At 57.0% G+C, this 18649-nt stretch overlaps 1 protein-coding gene across 6 annotated transcripts in view; it reads right to left on the minus strand.

Annotated features, from left to right (window-relative positions):
* The window catches only part of RFX1 (regulatory factor X1), a 31917-nt gene extending 14462 nt beyond the window's left edge, over window positions 1-17455 (minus strand). Inside the window, exons 1-6 of one of the 6 annotated variants that reach the window (XM_067733549.1) lie at window positions 17058-17455; window positions 9904-10296; window positions 2756-2865; window positions 2433-2516; window positions 1422-1529; window positions 378-494 (exon numbers count right to left, since the gene is read on the minus strand). In XM_067733549.1, coding sequence (XP_067589650.1) covers window positions 378-494; window positions 1422-1529; window positions 2433-2516; window positions 2756-2865; window positions 9904-10225 — 741 coding nt within the window. In that variant the 5' untranslated portion in view covers window positions 10226-10296; window positions 17058-17455. Of the gene's footprint in view, window positions 1-377; window positions 495-1421; window positions 1530-2432; window positions 2517-2755; window positions 2866-9903; window positions 16756-17057 lie in introns of those variants that run through there. The other 5 variants (XM_067733547.1, XM_067733546.1, XM_067733550.1 and 2 more) reach the window with 5 other exon arrangements.
* Window positions 17456-18649: the final 1194 nt, after the last annotated feature.

Raw genomic sequence — 18649 nt, forward strand, 5'->3', positions numbered from 1 at the left:
GGGGCGAGCCAGGACTTGGCCTTGGGGTTTCCTCCAGGCAAATGGGCCCAGAGAGGCCAAGGCTATTTCTCGAAGCTGTTTCCAGTGCCTGCTCGGTGTTAGGTGCTTTCCACGAGGACGCACTTCATCCTCACGGCGGCCCCAACCGCCCTGCTCCCAGGCCCTGGGGGAGGAGCCGTTATTTAGGTGAGAACGCGGAGTCTGGAGAGAAGCAGAGGTGCTTGCCAAAGGCCTAGGTGGCAGGCTGGGGCTGGACCCCCATCTGCTGGTCTCTCACAGGCCTTCGCCACTGCAACTCCCACTGACAACTGAAGGAGGATGCAGAGGCCGCCTGGCCAGCACCCTCGCCCCTGCCACTGCCCGCCTTTGCCTGGCACCTCTTGGGTGACGGGGACACTCTGCTGGACGCCGTGGACTTGCAGCTGCTGAGGCACCGTGCCCGTGGGGGCCCCAGCCGTCTTGCTGGAGGAGCTATTGGCCTGCACTGGCGACCGCTGCAATGGAAGGAGACACGGTGTGTGTGTGGAGCAGCCGGGGCCTGACAAAACCCTGCTCGGAAGGGCTGTCCAGAGAGCTTTTGGGGGAGGGCAGCAGCCAGAGGGGACGCAGCCAACCACCTCAGCTGGTGGCCATCCTTTGCATCCAAATGCCTGGTCCGCACCACAGCCCCAGTCACCCCAGATGCAAGGCTCAGGGCTCAGCCCAGCTTCCCCAGCGGAGAGGGCTGGGGCTCGAGCCTCAGCCCATGGGCCGCCTGCTGCCTCCATCATCAGACGGGCTGCAGCGCTGAAGTGAGGCAGGATAGGTGAGGGCGCCCCTACTTTCCAGATGATTTGCTGACGCACAGATGGGAAGGGCCACAGAGTTGTGAGTGGTGGCACCAGGTGCTGACCCCAGGTGGGCTGGCTGCAGAGCCCGCCAGCTGTGGGCCGTGCTGTGTCACAGTGGGTATCAGTAACTGTTTCACACATTTCTAACTCGGGGCTCAGTAGGCTCTGAGGGCCTGCCCAGAGTCCCCAGGACTGAATGGCTGAGCCAGGGATCTGCCCTGGAGCTGTGATTGCTGACACCCATGCTCCCGGCCACCCACGGCTTGCCTGCCTCCACACCCTCACTGGTGTTCAGGGGTCCCTGGATTCCATCCTGTGGTCGGAGGAGGAACCTCTACCCACCCTGTCAAGGGAAGAGGGGCCCACTTTGCCTCCTGGGATGCAGTGCCCTGAGCTGGAGCTTCAAGGCCCATCTCGACCCAGGGGAGAAGCTGCCTCCTCCTCCTGGAGCCGGGCTCAGCTCAGAGCCAGCAGGGGTAGGATCTGGCGGCCGAGCCACCCCAGCCAGGGTCAACAAGGACTTGGGAGGAGTGAGTCCTGACTCCTCTGGGGAGAGGGGTGGGGAGGGTAGCCAAAGGGGCCGCCACCTACCTCAGGAGGTGAGTGCACCTGCTGCGTGCCATGCACCGTCAGGGAGACCTGGCCACTCTTGCCGCCTGGGACTGTGCTCTGCACCACCAGACGCTGTGTGGGGAGAGCCTGGAGCCAGAAGGACCACAGTTCACTGACAACGGCCTGTGGTTTTTTTGTTTTTTCTGTTGTTGTTTTTTTTTTTGCTGTACGCGGGCCTCTCACTGCTGTGGCCTCTCCCGTTGCGGAGCACAGGCTCCGGACGCGCAGGCTCAGCGGCCATGGCTCACGGGCCCAGCCGCTCCGCGGCATGTGGGATCTTCCCGGACCCGGGCACGAACCCCTGTCCCCTGCATCGGCAAGCGGACTCTCAACCACTGCCACCAGGGAAGGCCCGGCCTGTGTGTTTTTAATGAGCACCTGTGCCGTGCCAGGCGCCGTTCTAGTGCTGCATGCCTGCTAGCTCACAGAATCGCCCTGACAGTCCTGATGCTGTAGTCACTCCCCCACTTCACAGAGGTTTAGGACAGTGAAAGTACCTGCCCGAGATCCTGGAGCCCATGTGCAGCAGAGCTGGAGTTTGTGTCCAGGGAGCCTGGCTCCACAGGGCACATGAAATGTGCTCTCACCCTTGAAAGCTGACAGGGCTTTGTCCCGGTCCACGCTGGACGCCAGCACCCGGTGTGCAGCCTTCCAGGTGACAGACCACCATGCACTCACGCCCGTGCTGGCTATGGGTTCCTGGTTCCTAACCGGCTTTGGCTTCTCTGCTTTGGGACACTGGGGCTGGACCCACCAGCCACGTTCCTTACTGTCAGTCCTCAGGTCTCTGTTAAGATGACTCCTGCAGCTCTTCCTTCCCCAATGGGCCCTGACTGACACGGCCTCACCGGCTGGAGGCAGCAGGTAGGGCAGCCCCTGGATAGGCCCCATAGCCTTGATGCTGGTAAGGGTAGATAAGAGCAGGCCACAGGGGTGGGTTCTGCACCCTGGGGAGGCTCTGAGGGTGGGGGCTGGATGCAGGGCGCTTACCTGTTGGGGCACCGGGATGTTGGTGAGCTGGAGGGGTGACACGTGGCCCGGCTTGGTCTGCACACTCGTCTGGACCAGCAGCCGCTGCGGGGGAAGGAGGAGGGACCTGAGCAGCGCTGGCTTCCCCAGGGAGGCCCGGCCCGGGGCAGGGGCGGGGGGGGGGATTTGCTGGGGCGGCAGCAGTGAACATCTTGATAAGAACAGGTGAGCAGATGGTTCGGGCAGCAGGACCAGGGGGGAAGCAAGGTACCCACGGCCACAGCCTCGCTGCCCCCCTCAGGTGCCCTCTCTACACACCCCTGGGGGAGGGGTGTGTGTCCTACCTGCTGGGTGCCCTGCACCTGCTGCACCACCTGAGTGGGGACTCCAGTCTGGCTGGCCGTGGAGCCCGGGCTGGCCTCTGACACAGTCTCGCTGGCCCGCATGGCACCTTCTGTAGGGAAAGGTCACCAGGTCAGCTCTGCCTGCTGCCACTGCCCCCACCCTGAGCCTGAGCCCGCTGGGATGCGACAATGCAGCCTGAAGCTAGCTCTGGATGGGGCTAGGCTCTCCAAGAATCCTGCCTGGCCCCTGGTCAGCCCCAACACTGCCCATTGGGGTGGGCTGGGGGCCCCAAGGGCCTATAATCCTTAACACCCAGAAGCAGCCTCCCTCCTCGCCCCCACCCTCACTGTCCCGAAGTCAGACCTGAAGCGGTGACTGAGAAGCCATGATGCAGTGGAGGCTTGGAGGGATGGATGCCTCTGCCCAACAGGCAGGACTGTGGACCGTGACTGACCCCGCCCCCCGCCCCCCCGCAGGTCCCGCAGCCTTGCAAGGCGTCGGGGCCACCTTCCTTGAAATGACCCCTGGCTTCCCAGGGATGGAAGCTGGTCAGAGAAGTTGCCCCAGAAGGTCTCACAGGCCTGCGGCCAAACACCCCCTCCCTCTCCACCGTCCCTGCTTCCCGGTCCTCACTGGGGTGTAGGGGGGCAGAGGGCTTGGAGCTGGGTGGGCGGGTACTCACGCTGACAGGCAGCCAAGAAGAGGCAATCATAGAACATGGTGCCCACCTGCCCCACCGCCCCGGGGGAGCCTGCCCAGCACTCCTCGCCCACCTCTTCGGGAACAGCAGGCTGTGCGGGCGGCTTTATACCTGCAACCTTGGGAAGCTAATCCCCCCAGTGGATGCAGAGTTCCTGGCTGTCCTCTTAGGATAAACACACTTCCCTCCCAGCGGGCAGAGCCTGAGTGGGGCCTTTGTGGGGCTGGGGCCACTCTGTGGGGTCAGGAGGGAGGCTGGTACCCAGAGATGCTATCAGGAAGGCACGGGTCGAGTTTCACGCACATCTCGCTAAGTGATTAACAGGGGAGCTGGGGGGGAGGGAGGGGCGTGGAGCACGAGTGTCGCTGAGAGGCACTGGTTGGGAGACCCTCACCCCAGCTGGGACACAATCCACCCCACCCCCTCTGTGTCGCCTGGTTGCTCCCAGCAGTTTCAGTTGTGGGGTAGGGCTGGGGGCACACATGCACCTGCCCTTCCTCCAATGTGCTGCCAGAAGGAGCCAAGGTCCCAGTCCCATCCCCTGGGAGCCCTCTGGTGGGATTGGAGGGCAGTGGGCAAGGAATAATAAAAGTAACTATAGCACTTCCGGTGCCCCAGGCACTGCAGTAGCATCTTCCTGGGCAGCTGGAAATGGAAAGAACTTTTATTACCTCTGTTTTTAGAGAGGGCAACAGAGACCAGAAGAGGGCAAGTAACTTGTCCGAGGTCGTCCAGCCGGGAACTAGCAGACCAGAACACAGGGTCGTGTCTGTGCCCACATGAATGTCACACCATGTGTGGAACCCAGAGTCAAGGGTCAGGCCCAGGCTGAGGGCCCAAAGGCAGTGGTGTGCAGACTCAGGCCTGTGGGTACCGGAGGACAGTGAGCCAGGGGCCTACGGGGACATCACGAGGTCCAGAGCATCCCTTTGGGGCTCAGCGTCCAAAGCGGGGAGCTGGGCCTCAGCTGCTGTGGGGAGACATGGAGAAGGGCCTGACCGGGACAGAAAGGTCACCCTAGGTAGAAGCAAAGACCTCAGGGGCCAAGTCTGGGGCAGAGCACATGAATGTATGTAAGTTGGGTGTGGGGGAGTGGTAGCCAGATGTGGGGCGGACAGTAACCGCAGGCCTGCTTGGCCAGCTGCCTCTGCAACCAGTTCCAGGGGGCACCGATTCCTATGTTTTGCTGGAATTGTCCCTCGCATCTATTGTACTTAGGCTTCCCTGAATGGTAAAAGAGGAGGTCCTCCCTGAGCTGGCCCGCTGGGAGGAACCCGAGAAAGCCCCAAGTCATGTGAGGGGCCCGGCACACCTGGGTGTCCGTGAGGCACCGGAAGCCAGGCACAGCCCAAGGGATAGTGCCTGACAGAGGAGGCCCGTGGCAGGTTTGGCCTGGCTCAGGGTGGGCAGCGAATGGGGGGCTGGCCCCAGTCACCTCCTAGGCCCCGGTGCCCTGATGAAAATGCCAGGGCTGATCCTTAAGCGGGCCCCTGAGCAGCTGGAGGCCTGGGGACTTGCTGAGATCAAGCATCTGCCTGGGACAGGGAAGCCCCGGGAACCAGTGCTGTTGCCCATCTCCTGCCTCTGGGGTAGCCCTCAAGGCCGGAATCCCCATCTTTGCCAGGCAGGAGGGCATGCCGGGCAGGTGAGGCTCCAGAGTCTACTCTTTGGACGAGGGGCTTCCGATGCGTGAGCCCCCGTCTGCCTGTAGCCAGGGCAGGCTCCCTACCATTGTGTCTAGCCCTGGCTCTGAGAGAGAGAGAGAGAGGGTGTGTGTGTGTGTGTGTGTGTGTGTGTGTGTGTGTGTGTGTGTGTGTGTGTGTGTGTGTGTGTGTGTGTGTGTGTGTGTGTGTGTGTGTGTGTGTGTGTGTGTGTGTGTGTGTGTGTGTTTGCGTGCGCGCGTAGGGGGTCACTGAGTCTGCGAGCATCTGCATCTGTCTGCAAACTCCATTCTGGGCATGTGCACCAGACCAGAGAGGGCCCTGCTGTCTCAAGTCTCCAGTCAGGAAGCGGCAGCTGATTTCCTGTCCCTCAATCTGATGAGTGTCTCTTCCTCCCTGGGCCTTGCACTTCCTCACTGAGACCTACTCAGGTCTCAAATGTCACGAGCTACTTAGGGGAAGACAGAGGGAAACCTGAGGCTCGACTCCAAGCTGGGACCCAGTTCACCACGGACAACAGATGGGGCAGTCATGGCCCTCTCCCTCCTGATCCTTTGCTCCCATCCTGCAGATGATTTCAGTCAAAGGTTCTTTGCGGGGCCTGTGGACTCCTGCTGCCCCCAGCGTCCTGAGTCCCTTGTCTGCCCTGACCTCTGTTTCCCCATCTATGCTTGGGGACACTGACAAACACCCTCCATGTCCCTCTCCTGGACACAAGTCTTGTTGGACTCCCAAGGACTCCAGGTCAGAAGCAGGGAAGAGAGGCTGGACATGGTCCCTCCTTCAGCCCAGCCCTATGCCCCTTCCACAGGCTCACTTTCGCTTTCCTAGGGACAGCTGGCGGGACCCTTCCACCCGGGTTTTGGGTGAGAGTCCGGTTACCTCTGAGGACAGGGCTTTATGGATCTAGAGGACTGCTCCTAAGCCGGGAAATTTGAGCTTCCTTCCCATCACCTCCAAAGTCACCTTAGGGCAGAGCCTGCAAGGATCGGGTTAGTTGAGCTGCTTCTGGTGCTGCTCCTGGCTGGCTCCCAGCCTAGGCTCCAGGTCTGGCTCCAGGGCCCCTCCCTGCCTCCTCCCTGCCACTCCCTGGGTCTCTGCTCAGCTCAGATTGCTTCTGGCTCTGGAGGAACCCCAGGCACCTTGCTGCAGCCTTTGCTGGTGTCAGTTACACCCCCACCTCCACCCCTAGGACTGGCTCACATGGCCCAAGGGCCACCCTTAGATAAAAGGGACACTAAAACTGGGAGAGGGTTATGGAGGAACCCTAGGAAATCACGGCAAGGGGATGGGGGAGGGGTGAACGGAGCAGCACAAGTTCAGTGACAGGGCGCAACCCAACCTCCTCTGAGAACAAATCAAGGAAGCATTGCCCAGTAAGCCTTCCGGGGACAGGCTTGCTCCCGGCAGAACTGCGAGCAGAAGGGAAATGAAATTCCCCAGGACCGCTGTGGAAGACAATTAAGCCACTGCTTGACCAAAGAAGGGAGGTTAAGATTCACGCCAACAGCCATTCACGCCAACACTGCAACCCGTCCACACTGAGTGCCCCACAGCAAGATGGGGGGACAGGGGAGGAGGGAAAGAAAGGCTTTGACCTGTAAGCACCAGGGACTCCCTGGGGGAGAAGACAAGGGGAAGAGAGGAGGTAGGCTGGGCCTTGGGGTGTTCTGGGGTCTGGAGATGTGCATCCATTCCAGACTCTTGTTCTGGGGACCCTGGACACCTGAAGCAGCAAAAGCCAGCACTCAGGAGGTTCAGGGCCAATAAGATGCCCTGTAGGCTACGAAAAGTCCTCCAGCAGTGACAGACAAGCCCTCCTACCTGCTCTTGGCTGCCCAGGGGCTGATGGGGTATGAGGACCGAGCTGGGTCAGGCCAGCATTCACGAGGGATGAACCACCAGAAGGTCTGGGATGGGAGTGCTCCTGGCAGAGGGCAACGTGAGTGCAAAGGCCCAGAGACGAACTAAGCCTGGAAGGTTTGAGGAGCCACAGGAAGACCAGTGGGGCTGAAGCAGGTAAGCCAGGGGGCAGGTTAGTACCAGGTAGGGCTGGGTGGCCAGCAGGCCTTGAAGGCCAGAGTCAGGAGGTTGGACACTTGTCAGCAGGGGCACAGGGAGTGTGGAGTTTTTTAAGCTCCTTCCTGCGAGCCACAGGGGGCCAGATCTCCTAGGGCCAAGACAGGCCAGGCCAAGGTTTCTCAGAGAGTGCTCCCAGGGCCACCTGCCTTGGAATAATCTGGGTTGAGCTGGGACATGATGGAACCTAATCAAGAGCTGGCAAGAGGCTCCCTCTGGTTGCTGTGGGGGGAGGACTGTGAAGGGTATGAGCAGAGGCTGGACCAGGGTAGGGGGCCGTGGAGGTGGGAGAGGGGGTGGGTTCTGGCTGCATTCAGGAGGTGGAGCCAAGAGATCTTGCTTGCTCAAGCGAGGGTGAGACAGGGAACTTCCTTGGCGGTCCAGTGGTGAAGACCCTGCGCTCCCACTTCAGGGGCAAGGTTTCGATCCCCGGTCAGGGAACTAAGATCCCACGTGCCGCACGGTACAGCCAGAAAAAAAAATAAAAAAGGATGGGTAAGACAGGAATGAAGGCTGACCCAGACCTGGGGGTGATATTTACTAGGACAAGGAAGTCTCAATGGAGGCCAGATTTGAAGAAGGAAACAAATCCAGACTTCTATTTGGCCACGCTGGTTTGAGAGGCCCCTTTGATGGCTCCCAGGTAGCTAGGGCTCAGGGCTGAAGCCCAGGATGCAGACCTCAACGTGGCACTGTCAGCGTAAGAGGTGGCAACGCAAGCTGAGACACTGGACAAGACCACCGTGAAGGGAGAATCACTGGAGCAGAGAGGAGACCTCAGACCTGATGAGGTCATTGCTGACAAAGTCAGGGAGATGAGGAGGAAGGAGGGAGGTGGGCAGAGACCAGGGCAGGAGGGCAGCTCCGGGAGGAGGGGGACCAGTGTGTCAGGCGCTGCCCAGAGGCTAAGGAAGAGAAGAACAGAGGGTGGCCAGTGGATCGACAAGACAGGGGCCATGGGTGACCCTGACGAGGACTGTGGCGAGGGAAGGTGCAAGTGGCTGAGGTGAGGGAGAAGAGACTAAGGAAGGGAGCGTGAATCCTTTGAGGAATTCTAACTTAAAGGGAAGAGAATCGGGCAGCAGCTGAAGGGGGTGCAGGGCCTGGGAGGCCCGGTTAAAATGGGAGCTGTTACATCTTTTCAAGCAGGTGGAGAAGATCAGCAAGAGAGGGACCCAGTGAGGAGGCCAGGATGGCAGAAGCAAGTCTTGGAGGGGGCAGCCTGGAACAGGCAGGGGGCCGATTCACCCTTCCAGAAGCCAGAAAGCAGAGCTGGTGGGTGCAGATGGACCCCGGGTGCGGGAGGCTGGCTGGGTGGGAGAAGGGGTCCTTCTTGTCATGTGATGATGCCTTGTCCCCAGAGAGGTCAGCAGCAGGGTCGGGGTCAAAAGCACAGGGTGAGAGGGAGGTGACAGAGGTGAGAGATGCGGGAGTGGGTTTCTCGGACAGTGAGGGCTATGCTGGCTAGGAAGTGTAGCAGGATCCCTGTGCAGCACCGAGAGCCCCCTGGAGATCTGTGGCCCGGTGACCTGGCCACGTCCTTGGCCTGGCCTCACTCTGCACTCAGCTGACTCTTGCGTACCATCCCTCCACACCAGTCTGTGTGTTAAAGAGTCACTGTCCTGAGCCCCTGTGTGCCCCACCCCCTGGCCCTCCCCGGGGACCCCGACACAGCCAGGAGCCTCCAGGATGCTGCTGGGGCCCAGCTGCTTCTGTCCTGGTCCTATGGGGCCATGTCAACTGCCACAAATTTTGACCCTTTATTGTCCTATGGTCCTAAACGCAGTCTTGACCTGCTCCTTCCGCAGCCTCCCAGGATGCCCTTAGGATCCCCACCGCTTCCTTTTCCACTCTGGGAGGACCAGGGCCAGCCTCAACATGAGGTTTCGCTGCATCCTCCCCTCTACACAGAGCACATCAGAAACCACTAATGACGCCGAGCCCTGTTCGGAGCTCCACATTCTCCCTTGGGGAGAGACTGCCTGTCGTGACCCTGTGCTCCCACTTCCCTCTGCTCAGCCCATCCCCATTCTAGAATAAGCGGGCATGGGGAAGATGCTCTAGGCAGGAACCATGGGTGCCATGACCCAAGCTTCCTGGTCATTTGCTCCACAGCCTCAAGGGGCGGCCACAGTGACAAACAGGAGCCCTTGGCCACATCACATGCTCACGAACTCGCCCAGCCAAGAGCCCCGCTTGGCCTGAGTCTTGCCAAAAATGAAATGGGAGGGGAGGGGAAGTGGTCCCTCAGGCCTCCCAGCGGACCTCCCTGAACTGCCACAGGGAGCACCTCACACACAGCCCCTGAGCGCTCGAAGCTGTTATGATCCCTTTACGGATGATGGCTGTGTGTTCACCCTCCATCTCCAGCAGGCGTTTGCAAATTAACTCCACTGCCCAATCCTTTCTTCAAGTGACACCTTACTTGAGGATAGAGACAGAAACAGCTCTAAGAGCTGTCCCGGTGGGGAGGAGTTTGGGGGCACAGAGGCCTCCCTGCTTGGTCTGACTACTCCTTCCCCAGAGGTGCCCCCCAGATCCCACCTGGGAACCCCAGAGAGTTTAAAAGCTGCCCTCCTGGTAACAGGCATAATAAGTGACAGTGGGAGGGCGCCAGGGTGCCTCCACATCCAGGATGCTAGGCTCCCCAAAACTCCCTTTGGGGTTGTTCACTGAGTGCCCTCGCTCTGAGCACGTGTCCACTTACCGGAGACGGTGACCACGATGTACTGCTGGGATGCCGGGGACGGGGCGGGTGTGCCGGCCGGCTGCGAGGGCGTGGGGGTGGCCGGGAGCTCTGTCACGTACTGCTTCTGGCCGCCCGGTGGCTGTGCCTGAGGCTGCGGACTCTGCAGCTCGGTGACATACTGGGGCTGGGGGGTGGCGGTGGTGGCAGGGGGCTGGGGAGGCTGGGGTGCTGCTGAGGCTGGTGGTGGCGGTGGCTGGGGCTGGGCTTGTGGAGGGGCCTGTGGCGGCTGGGATGGTTGCGGGGCTGCCTGTAGCTCAGTAACGTACGCCTGTGTTGCCATGCCAACAGTGGGGAAAATGATAATAAATAAGGCTTTTCTTTTTTTTTTTTTCTTTTTTTTTTTTTTGCTTGCTTGGGAAGAAAGGTGGGGCGGGGCGGGGGAGAAGAGGAGGAAAAAACAAGAAGGAAAAACAAGAATTAATCTACAGGCAGAGGAAACCAGGGACAGCTCCTGGCTCCCTAGAGACACATTTGAGTTCATCAGTAACTTAATTAAATCCTGAGGCTGGTGGCAAGATATAACGAATCCATCGTTACTGCAGGGCAACTAAGTATGGACTGGAGCTGGTCTGCACCTCTTCCACTCATCCCTGCCCAGGATTCCTGCCTTCTTCCTTCCTAGGCCCCAGCGCCTGGGGGACCCCTGTGCTGGGAGAGCTCCGGCTCTCACCCAAAAACAAATAATACAGTTCTCCTGAGGGCTCCTGCAGGCTGGGCACTGTGCTGAGTGCTTTCTTTACATTACTCAATTTTAATTTTTGTTTTTTGGGCGCGCCACGTGGCACGTGGGATCTTAGTACCCTGACCAGGGGTTGAACCTGTGCCCCCTGTAGTGGAAGCGTGGAGTCTTAACCACTGGACTGCCACGCCAGGGAAGTCCCTACATGACTTTTTTTGTTTTTTAAGCTTGTGGTTTTCTTTTTTTTTTAATTAATTAATTTATTTATTTTTGGCTGCATTGGGTCTTCGTTGCTGCGCACGGGCTTTCTCTAGTTGCGGTGAGCGGTGCCCGGGCTTCTCATTGTGGTGGAGCATGGGCTCTAGGCACGCTGGCTTCATTAGTTGCGGCACACGGGCTCAGTACTTGTGGCGCACGGGCTTAGTTGCTCCGCGGCATATGGGATCTTCCTGGACCAGGGCTCGAACCTGTGTCCCCTGCACTGGCAGGCAGATTCTTAACCACTGCGTCACCAGGGAAGTCCCCCTACATTACTTAATTTAAGACTTTGCAACGATCACATCTGAATTTGGGTTCCTTCTGCCAGAGGAGGAGCTGAGGCTCAGAGAGGTTGAGATTGCCCCAGGCCACACAGCAGGGAAGTGGCAGGACCGAGTCTGAACCCTGGGCATTCTAAGCACTTGACTAGTCGGCTAATTGCCAGAAAGGAAAGTCATGGGGAAGCTACCTCCCAGCCAGCCCGTGCCAGCTCCCTAATCGCCTGCCATCTGGGCTTGGATTCTTGGCTGAGTACCATTCCCAGTGGGGTGCCAGACACACAGAAGCTGTTTGAGTCCAAAAAGCCTCCCGAGCTGCTTGCTGCCACAGAAGTGAGGGCAGTTACAGGTGGTGACACCAGATGTGAGCTCCTCAAGGAAAGTGGCCTTCTAGGACCAGGGGCAGCTGGGCTGGGAACAGGTCCTGGCCACAGGGCAGGCCCAGCAGCCCCTGCTGACCTCAGAATGGGGCCCACCTGACCAGGCAGAGGCAGCTTTTGTGGCTGCTAAAAGGTTGTGGTCCCTCTCCCAGGAGCTGGGTGAGGCACATGGTCTCTCTTGCCAAGGGGGAATGGGCCCTGGTTCAGGTCCAGGGGCGCTGTTCTGGGCTTTCCCACTGGGCAAGACGGAAGGGTGGCCTGCCAGGGACTCAGGCAGCAGGGGGAGCTTGCCCACCGGGAGAGGGAAGAGGCTACTGCCTGCCATGCACACAGAGAAGACATCTTCCCCCAGCCCCTGCCCTTCCCCAACTCTTCTGCCAGCATTAGAGAGGCCCACCTCCTCAGGTCTCATACTACTGGGTCCAAACTCTGGACCAGATCAGGTGCTCAAGTCACTGCAGCTAATCAGCACCTGTCTGCCCAGTGTCAGACCCACATCCACATGAACCCTGGCCTGTCTCTTAATTCATAAACGTGTAACTGACTTTCCTCTGGGCCTCAGTTTTCCCATCTGTCACCTGGGGATGATGAGAACACCTGATTCATAAGGCTGTTGTAAAGATCCAATGTGATCAGCCCAGCACCCAATAAGCACTGAGAAATGGAAGTTGCTATTATTATTATTCATTCAACAAACATCCATGCCAGTTGGGGCTGGAAGGGAGAGAGAGACACAGTCCTCAAGCTCTTGGAAAGAGGTGCCAAGGGGGACTCTGACTCTGGTGTTCATCAGCCTCACCTGGGGAGTTAGTTAAATGCAGGTTCCTAGGCCCCACTGCCAGAGTCTGGGATGACCCTGGAGTCTGCTGTTTGAGCTAGTCCCCTGGATGATTCAGAGGCAGGTGGTTCTGGGGGCACTGAGAAACCCTGGCTTGGACTTTCCCAGCCCTAAGAGAGCTGGCCCCTAGGGGCCCCTCCCACCACAAAAGGGCTTTAAAAGCTCCACACTTGCTGGTGCTTTCTCCTCCTCGAGGTGCCAACCCTGCAGGCCTCCTCCCTTCCCCTCAGGGGCAGAGGAAGGTGGCGATGAGACAACTGAAAGGCTGAGCTCAAAAAGGGGAAGGGGGCTTTCCTGGTGGCACAGTGGTTGAGAGTCCGCCTGACGATGCAGGGGACACGGGTTCATGCCCCGGTCCGGGAAGATCCCACATGCCGCGGAGCGGCTGCGCCCGTGAGCCATGGCCGCTGAGCCTGTGCGTCCGGAGCCTGTGCTCCGCAACAGGAGAGGCCACAGCAGTAAGAGGCCTGCGTAACACACACACACACACACAAAAAAAAAAAAAGGGGGGGAAGAGGAGATGGATAAAACAGTTAAACCAACTTCTCTGTTGGGAGACCTTCTCAGCACTGTCATTGTTAGTCTCTAGGAAGAATGATACAGAATGACATATTTCCCATAACTATTTCACCAGGGAACCCCCATTTTTTTGCCATTTGTGGAAGACTAGGTTAAGCAGAGTTCTGTAGGGTGTTCCCTAGAGAGGAATAAGTCACAAATATTTATACAGGATGAGGCATTCCCGGTCTATCTGAGCATGACTCAGCAAATCTGTTCCTTAGCAACGAAACTGCCCAAAAAAAGCACCAATGGCTGCACCTATCTTCAAAGCCAACACCTGTTTTTGGAGAAAGTTTGAATCAATTCTTTAGGTCAGGGGCTGGCAAATTTCTGTGCAGTCAACATTTTTGGCTTTGAAGGCAGACAGCCTATTGCAATGACTCAACTTTGCCCCTGGAGTATTAAAGTAGCCATGGACAATATGTAAACAAGCAAGTGTGGCTGTGTGCCAATAAAAGTTTATTTCTAGATACTTAGATTTGAATTTTCATAATTTTCACATATCATGATATATTAATCATGTCACAAAATATCAGTCTTAAAAATGTAAAAATCAGTCTTAGCTCACAGGCCATATAAAACAGGTGAAGGCTGTAGTTTGCCAACTGTTCTAGATGCCAGATACTTAACTGAATGGTTTACATCTTGGACAAGGCCCTCCCAAGGAAATGGAAAGAAAACCTCACTTCCCTCACTTGTAGACTGGCTTCAAAAATGAACTTTTGGGGGAATGGGGAAATTAGATATAATAATGTGTGTTTCCTTCATCCTCTATATCCAGTTTTCTTGTTTTTTGTTTTGGCTACACCATGTAGCTTGTAGGATCTTAGTTCCCCAACCAGGGGTTAAACCCGGGCCCCAGCGTGAAAGCATGGAGTCCTCACCACTAGACTGCCAGGGAATTCCCTAGCCACTTAGTTTTTAAGACTTGTCAATAATTCCTCCAAAATAGATCCTAGGGCTGGGCATTTCCCTCCATCTTTATCAATACCATGCTAGTCTGGGCTACCATCGTCTCTTGCCTGGACCCTCTCATCACTGGCTCCTGGCTTTACTCCTGCCTGTATAGTCTATAAGATCCTTTGAAAACACAAACCCTATCGTGTCACTTCTCTATTGAGAAGGCTCTAAGGCTCCCATCACAGAGAATAAAATCCAGAGCCCTCCCCATGACCCATAGGGCCGTGTGGGATCTGGCCCTTTCCCCTTTCTCATTCTGAATGTTCTAGCCACAATGTGGCTTCCCAAATGCTCCAGGCCTCCTCCTGCCTCAGGACCTTTGCACCAGCTCTTCCATCTACTGGCATGCTCTCCTCGCCTCCAGCTGCTGGCTGCTTATCACTCATGTCCTAGTTCATATGCCACCTTCTCAGGTCTCAAGTAACCCCCTTCCAAGCCCTCTGGAATACATACTCCTGTTTTATTTTTTTCCTGGCCCTGTATCCTGTTTATTTTCCTCTTCCCTCCACGACCAGGAAAGTAAGCTTTCCCCAGGGGTGGAGATGTGACCTGCCTTGCCCATGACTCTATCCCCAGCTACTAAAACACTGACAAGCACAAAGCTGGGGCTCAACTTTTACTGTCAAATGAGTGTCCACAATGCTGGGAACACACTGCTAGTGACTGTCAAAAGCCGGTTCAAATCTGCCGACTGGTAAGACCTTGTGAAAAAGTTACTGCCTCCTGCCAGCAGCAAGCTTGTGCTACAGGGGCAGGTGATGTCTCCTGGTCCAGAACAGGCCCCTTAGGCCAGGAAGACTATGTGCCGTGTGGCTGCTATCTGGAGGCCGTGTCCCTAGTAGGTGGTGATGGGGAGTGGGGTGGATTCTGCCTAGCCTATCCCGTCTTCAGCCCCAAAATGCTGGGGCATGTGGCAGGAAGGGGAGGGAGAGACCCTTAGCTCCAGAGACACCCTTCCCAGGTCCCCACCTTTCCCATGACACCCACAGCCCCAGCTCATCCAGCTGCCTCCCGGAAGGTTGAGTCTGAGCCTGGGCCCAGGGAAAAATTTTCTTTCTGGCTACCCTCCTAAAGCTGGAGAAGGGCCTTAGGAGAGTGACACTTTCCCACTAGAAACTAGAGTCCTAGCACTCAGCTTCCCGGGATCCCAGTCATCGGCCCACACAGCAAGTGAGTCAAGCCTTAAAGCCACTAGGCTGTCACCCGATTCAAAATGATAAAAATAAATGCGAATGGTATAATTCCAAAGGCTGAGCAGGAAGCAACAACCATCATAATAACAGTAGCAGCCAACATAGTTTGAGTGATTACTATGTATTTAATGCTCAACATGTATTCTTTTATGGGATCCACAGCATAGTAATATGAGATTAAAATCATTACCAATGATCACTGTCCCTAGTTTAGATGGGAGGAAACTAAGGTCCAGAGAAGTTAAGTTACTTGCCCAGGAGCATACAGCTAGAAAGCAGTTGATTGTTTCAAGGACAAGTGACCAAAGCCAGTGTTCCCTTCAGGAACCCCTCTGGGCTTGGGCCTTTCAAATGCATAAGATATAAGAAGGGGGAGGGGCAGTTAACAAGACTAGATCACTTTCTGCTCAGAGCTCGCCTTTCTAACAGGTACCGATGACCTGGTAACTTGGTTATTTCTAGATTTTGGAAATATTTCCCAGATCACGTTATTTCCTGACCTGGGAAAAATCCCTGGAGAAGTGACACTCCCAAGCCTTATGTCAAATTCTTGAGGGAAAGTTTTGGGAGAACCTGAAACGTTCCTTCTCCCTGAAGTTTACTGATTGATTTTAAAAGAAAACGGCTGCAGAATGCACTCGCTCTGCTGATGCCAAGCTCCAAAGCAAGACGGAGAATAAGCACAGTGGACTTGGCCCAGCTGCTGTTTAAAAAAAAAAAAAAAAAAAATTCTTCCCCAAGCTGGCAGATCTTGTCCCGGCAAAGCAGTCACTCAGATTCTCCTCTAACAAATGTGGAACACTTCCCCTTCCCTCTGATCTCGGTGTCCCAGCTCCCTGCCCACGTGGCTCTGTAAGCTGGTACCTCCTCAGCGACATGTGACCCAGTTGACACCAACTTGACTGACACAAAAACATGTGTCTAGCCAAGAGAAGCAGCGTCAGAAACTTCCTCAGGCGCCCTTTACTCCATCATTTACTTCCTTCCCCAAAGGAAGACCAGGATGGGCAGAACAGCTAGGAATGGTCCCATCTCCAGGAACAAGCCCCCTGCCCAGGGACAAGACGAGATCTTAGATCTTAGAGCTGCCCACATAGAAGCAATCAAGTTTCTGTTCTTCTAACTCAGTCACCCAAGATCACTCCTCTCTGCCATGGGCTTCGCTTTCTGCGAACCAAATCGTCCGGACTAAAGCCATACCCCTATCCCACAGCTTCATGAAATTGTCTACCTTCATCTCTTTTCAGAGAGAAGGCAGATTTAGGAGCGAACAGCAATGTTGAAATCAAGACTAACAGTTAATCTATAAAAAACATTCAGAAAAAGTAGATAGGAGTAAAAAGTTCAAGAATGAGCCCTAGAGAAATTCCTGAAAGGAATTAGGAGTCCCTGAAATGCAAAAAAGAGGCGATGGCAGTGATTCTCCCCACTTTACAGGATAGAAAACTGAGGCCTCACATGTGGTACACACTTGAGTCCTGGCAGGTTCTAAAGTGACAAGGCACAGGTGGCTTCCGTCGCTTACGCGAGCAGGAATGCCTAGGGGAGAGCTGCCCCACCCGGTTCCCGGGGCACCGGCCGGTCCCGCCCACACCTTATGACCTGGCCCCGCCCACTCACTTCGGTCCCGCCTCGCCCCTCCCTCGTTCCCATTGGCCCAGCCCTCCCAGTCCCGCCCCCTTGTGCCTCCCGACATATAAAAGCCCCCCGCCCCGGCTGGCCGGCCTACCTCCACTCGCCGTCTGCCTGCGAGCGCCCGCCCCTCGCGGGGGCCGGGCTGCGGGGCCCGGGGGCGGGTGGTGTAGCCCCAGCCGGGCCCCAGCCCCCTCCCCCACGGCCCCGACAGTCGCCGCCGCCATTTTGACCGCCCGCCCCTTCCCCCAAGATTATGATTAGAGACACCCGCCGCCCGGGCCTCGCTGTCCTCCCCGGCCCGGACCGCCACCCTGGGGCCGCACGGGTTACCTCGGCTTCTCCCTACTTCTGTCCGCGGAAGGGCTTTCCACAGGTCTCGGAGGCGATGTTGGGAGGGGGACAGAACGTGCCGGGGTCCCCGGGCCAGGCCGGGGGGGTGGGGGTGGGGGTCGGCCGGTCAGTTGTTGTTGTTGACTCACGTTGCCGGGTTGCTTGGTCGCCACGACTACCGTGGCTATGGCGCCTCCGTTTCCCTCACCGGGGCAACTGTTGCTACCCACCCTACTTACGTCACGCGCCGGGGGCGGGGTCCAGGGTGATTGGCGGCACTGGGAAAAGTGATTGGATGGCGCCAGGCCCTGCCGCTAAGCTATTGGCTCCAAGGCACGTCTTTCAACATCCTCTCGACTTCCCGACGCTCTGATTCATCGGTGTGAATGTCCATCGAGGGAAACTAAGCCTTCAAAGGCAGAGGAGCCCGTCACTCCCTCAAGGAAGCTGCGGGCTAAGAATAAAGGGGTGGGGCCTGTAAGGTCGGGACTGGTTTGCGGCCGTAAAACTTGCCTTTTGGTTCGACTAAAGGGACGTCAATCTAGCCCAAAGGTTTGCCGCGCTCTCTCGCTGGAAGCTGTGCGCATGCGCAGCACGCAAGGCCAGATGGGAGTGGTAGTCCGTTTCTGCGTACTTTAAACGCCTTACCAAATATGAAGTGCGAGAAAGTAAAGATCTTCCTTCAGACTTCTCCCTTCCCGTATGGGCCAGTTCTTGGCCTTGCGCGCTGACATCACGGGAGGAATGCGGTGACGCTGCGCTGCTTGTCTGTGACGTTGGCGGCGGAGGCCGGGCTCGGGGTTCGATGACGTCACCGGGCGCGCTTTCCCTCCCCCTATTACCCTACGGTGGTAGGATGAACGTGGGGAGTCGAGGCGGGCGGGGTGCGATCCCAGGGCCGCGATACCCACCGCCACCATTTCCGCCTAAATCCATCCCGCTCTCTCCCGCCTCCCCGCCCCATTGGACCTGTAAAGGTCACCGCTGCCGGGGCTACCGCGGCTGTTTCGGCCCTGCGGGAGGCGCGGGCCGACCTGGGAAAGGTCTCCCGCAGGCGAGGGAGACTTAATTAGCTGCTTATTCCGCGGGCGATAAGCAAAGGTCACCGTCCAGCCCCTCCCGGGGCAGCGCGGGTTGCTCAACCGACTCCACACAGCTCCCCCATCCTTCCCCCACTCCCACCCGGAGTCCTCCGTGCCTCAGTTTCTCTAGGGGAGGAGAAGAGACAGAAGCGGGACTTGTACTAGGGTGAGCGTCTTGGGTGGAAAAACTCAATCATCAAGATGAATAACATTCTAATGAAGTATTGCAATATTTTTTAAATATCAAAATTAATGGGAAAAAAATAAATCCATGGTGAACAGAATAGCAAAATTTTAAATAAAGACGGGATCTGCCAGGACTGGGATTAGGGCGGGGTGAGTCATGCGAGTGCAAGGTCGAATCTTATCTTTTGCTTTTTGTTGACATTAATTTTTTTTTTTTCCTGGCAGCGACACACAGCTTGCTTCTTTATACTTTTTGTTTTTTTCCTGGCAGCGGCACAGCTGGCCAGGATCTTAGTTCCCAGACCAGGGGTTGAACCCCGGCCC

This window comes from Pseudorca crassidens, chromosome 3 (assembly GCF_039906515.1).
Source record: "Pseudorca crassidens isolate mPseCra1 chromosome 3, mPseCra1.hap1, whole genome shotgun sequence".
Lineage (NCBI taxonomy): Eukaryota > Metazoa > Chordata > Mammalia > Artiodactyla > Delphinidae > Pseudorca > Pseudorca crassidens.